Source organism: Cyprinodon variegatus, unplaced genomic scaffold (assembly GCF_000732505.1).
Source record: "Cyprinodon variegatus isolate N-32 unplaced genomic scaffold, C_variegatus-1.0 Scaffold854, whole genome shotgun sequence".
In the NCBI taxonomy this organism is placed as follows: Eukaryota; Metazoa; Chordata; class Actinopteri; order Cyprinodontiformes; family Cyprinodontidae; genus Cyprinodon; species Cyprinodon variegatus.
Genome location: NW_015151307.1, coordinates 92,002 through 94,256, shown reverse-complemented (window position 1 = coordinate 94,256; position 2,255 = coordinate 92,002). Strand labels below are relative to the sequence as shown.

Sequence of the window (2,255 nt, the reverse complement as noted above, 5' to 3'; positions counted from 1 at the left end):
AAAACTGCTATTTTCAATGACTACTTATTTTTGTCCAGCTTTAACATCGGTATCGATATCGGTTATCGGCTACATGAGTTTTAATATATCGGCATATCGGATATCGGCCAAAATCCCAATATCGTGCATCCCTATTTAAAGCATTACTATTGGTTATAAAAGGGTATTGCTGTACTCAGTATAAGGTTTAAAGCATCTTTCCTAAACATTTTTTCCTGCATTACTTGTATTTTTTGTTTTAAAAATGGTCCTTTTACACTTTTACTGGAGTAAAAAGCTGAAGTTGATCCTCTGACTTCTATAAAATAGTTTAAACATAAGGATTTATACTTCTAGTAATAAACATTATTACTATTGACCCCTCTGCTTGCTGATGAACCCATAGCTGAGCTGGTAGCATCGCTAGCTGCAAACATTGACTTTGTTTTTATTCTAAAAACATGATTTTTTTTTTAGCCTTTTCACAGGTTGAATTAAGAATAACATCTTCTAAATTATAGAAATAAAAGTTTTTTTCTGGAAACTAATCTGTCTTTTGTGATGAAATAAAAGGCGGAGAAAATAAATGGATTAATTGGATTTGGTTGGGGAATTAAAAAGTGGAGATGAGATGTTTAAGCCACATCATCCTCCTGCTACATCATCAACCTTTCCTTCTTTCAGCTGTAATTTAAATAAATAAATAAAATAAAAAGGTAAAATGCTTCAGATGGTTGGAAGTCGAGGGTTTGAAGTAGTTTTAGTCTAACTTCTCTATAATCTGGCTGAGATGTAAAGCTGAGGATGCAGGAAGCGGAGGAGGAACCGGTCTGAACCCAGAACCCTCCTCTGGACCGTAAACGCCTGCGTCTGCCTCTCTCCTCAGAACCGATCCGCCCGGCCGCAGAGCGGCGTGGAGGCGGAGCCTCCGGGCCGCCGCCTGGAGAAGATGGCGTCCGTAGGATCGGTGGACGTCTGGGACCAGAAGCAGCTGAGCAGCTCTGACCTTCGCATCAAAGACCTGGACTTCTCTGACCTGCTGGAGGACGAGGACAATGACGTCCTCGCCATGGACAACATCGACTCAACCAGCTCCGCCCCCTGTTTCTCTGGCGTCCCCCCTCCTCCCCCGCCTCCCCCCATGCTGGGTTCCGCTGCCCCTCCTCCGCCTCCTCCTCCCCCACCTCTTCCCGGTGTTCCTCCTCCTCCACCTCCTCCCCCTCCTCTCGGTTGTGGTATTCCTCCCCCTCCGCCCCCCCCGGGAGCTCCTCCTCCCCCCGGCTTGTCCTCAGGACTGATGAGGAAGAAGAAGACGGTGAAGCTGTTCTGGAAGGAGCTGAAGCAGGCAGAAAGTCCTCAGAAGTGTCGCTTCGGTCGGGGGACGGTGTGGGCGTCTTTGGACAAGGTGGAGGTGGACACGGCCCGCCTGGAGCACCTGTTCGAGTCCAAAGCCAAGGAACTGCCTGCTGCTAAGGTAACTAAGAGCTGGAGGGGGTTTTTCACCTGCTGGAGATCGACTAGAGCGCCCCCTGATGACGGAACACAAAAATAAAACCCAACCTTGCAGTTGGTAGCGTCTGCCTCTTTGATCTCTGTTTATTCCCTGATTGCTGATCGCCTGTTGGTAGAACGGGGTTAAAGTGAAGCCACAGGCCGCCATATTGGTACTCCCTAGTTAGACCGGTCGCAGTGTAAACAATCCATGCGCTACAGCATCGAACAAACACGATGTTCTCATTTTCAGCTTAAGACTTTTAAAATAAAGATAAATTCATCACTTTGACACAGACTGGCTGTTTGATAGCATCAGTAGATTAACTTTAACTTCTAATTTAAAACAATCGGCCAATCACATTGCAGAGTCATTATGAAGTCTATAAATCATGTAATATAACACATTATACAAATCTATCATCATAAAATTAATATGTTAATGGAGCAGATTAATATAAATGAACCAAAATGGCTAAATCTATTTATTACATTTTTATGATAATCACATCTTACATATAATTTCAAGATTTCACATCAAGACTGAATTAAAAGTACATGTCTGTTAATGCTATAGCATATAATATATGCATGCTATATACCTTCATGCTGTGTCTGTGCATTAGCCTTTAAAATGTTTTCCCTCACTTTAACATGCAATATAATTCAGCAAATAACTTTTTTAAATGAGAAATACAACAAACACGACAAAAAAGCAGCGTCACCCACTTCATAAAGAATTTAACAGTAAATTACTTTCTATTTTCTTACATTAGACACAATTT

General features: G+C 42.6%; 1 protein-coding gene across 1 annotated transcript in view; it reads left to right on the top strand.

The window, feature by feature from the left end:
- The window catches only part of fhod1 (formin homology 2 domain containing 1), a 59,479-nt gene that overhangs the window by 43,472 nt on the left and 13,752 nt on the right, over positions 1-2,255 (top strand). Inside the window, exon 19 of the mRNA XM_015397342.1 lies at positions 866-1,453. Within this exon, the coding sequence (XP_015252828.1) occupies positions 866-1,453 (588 nt within the window). The remainder of the gene's footprint in view (positions 1-865; positions 1,454-2,255) is intronic.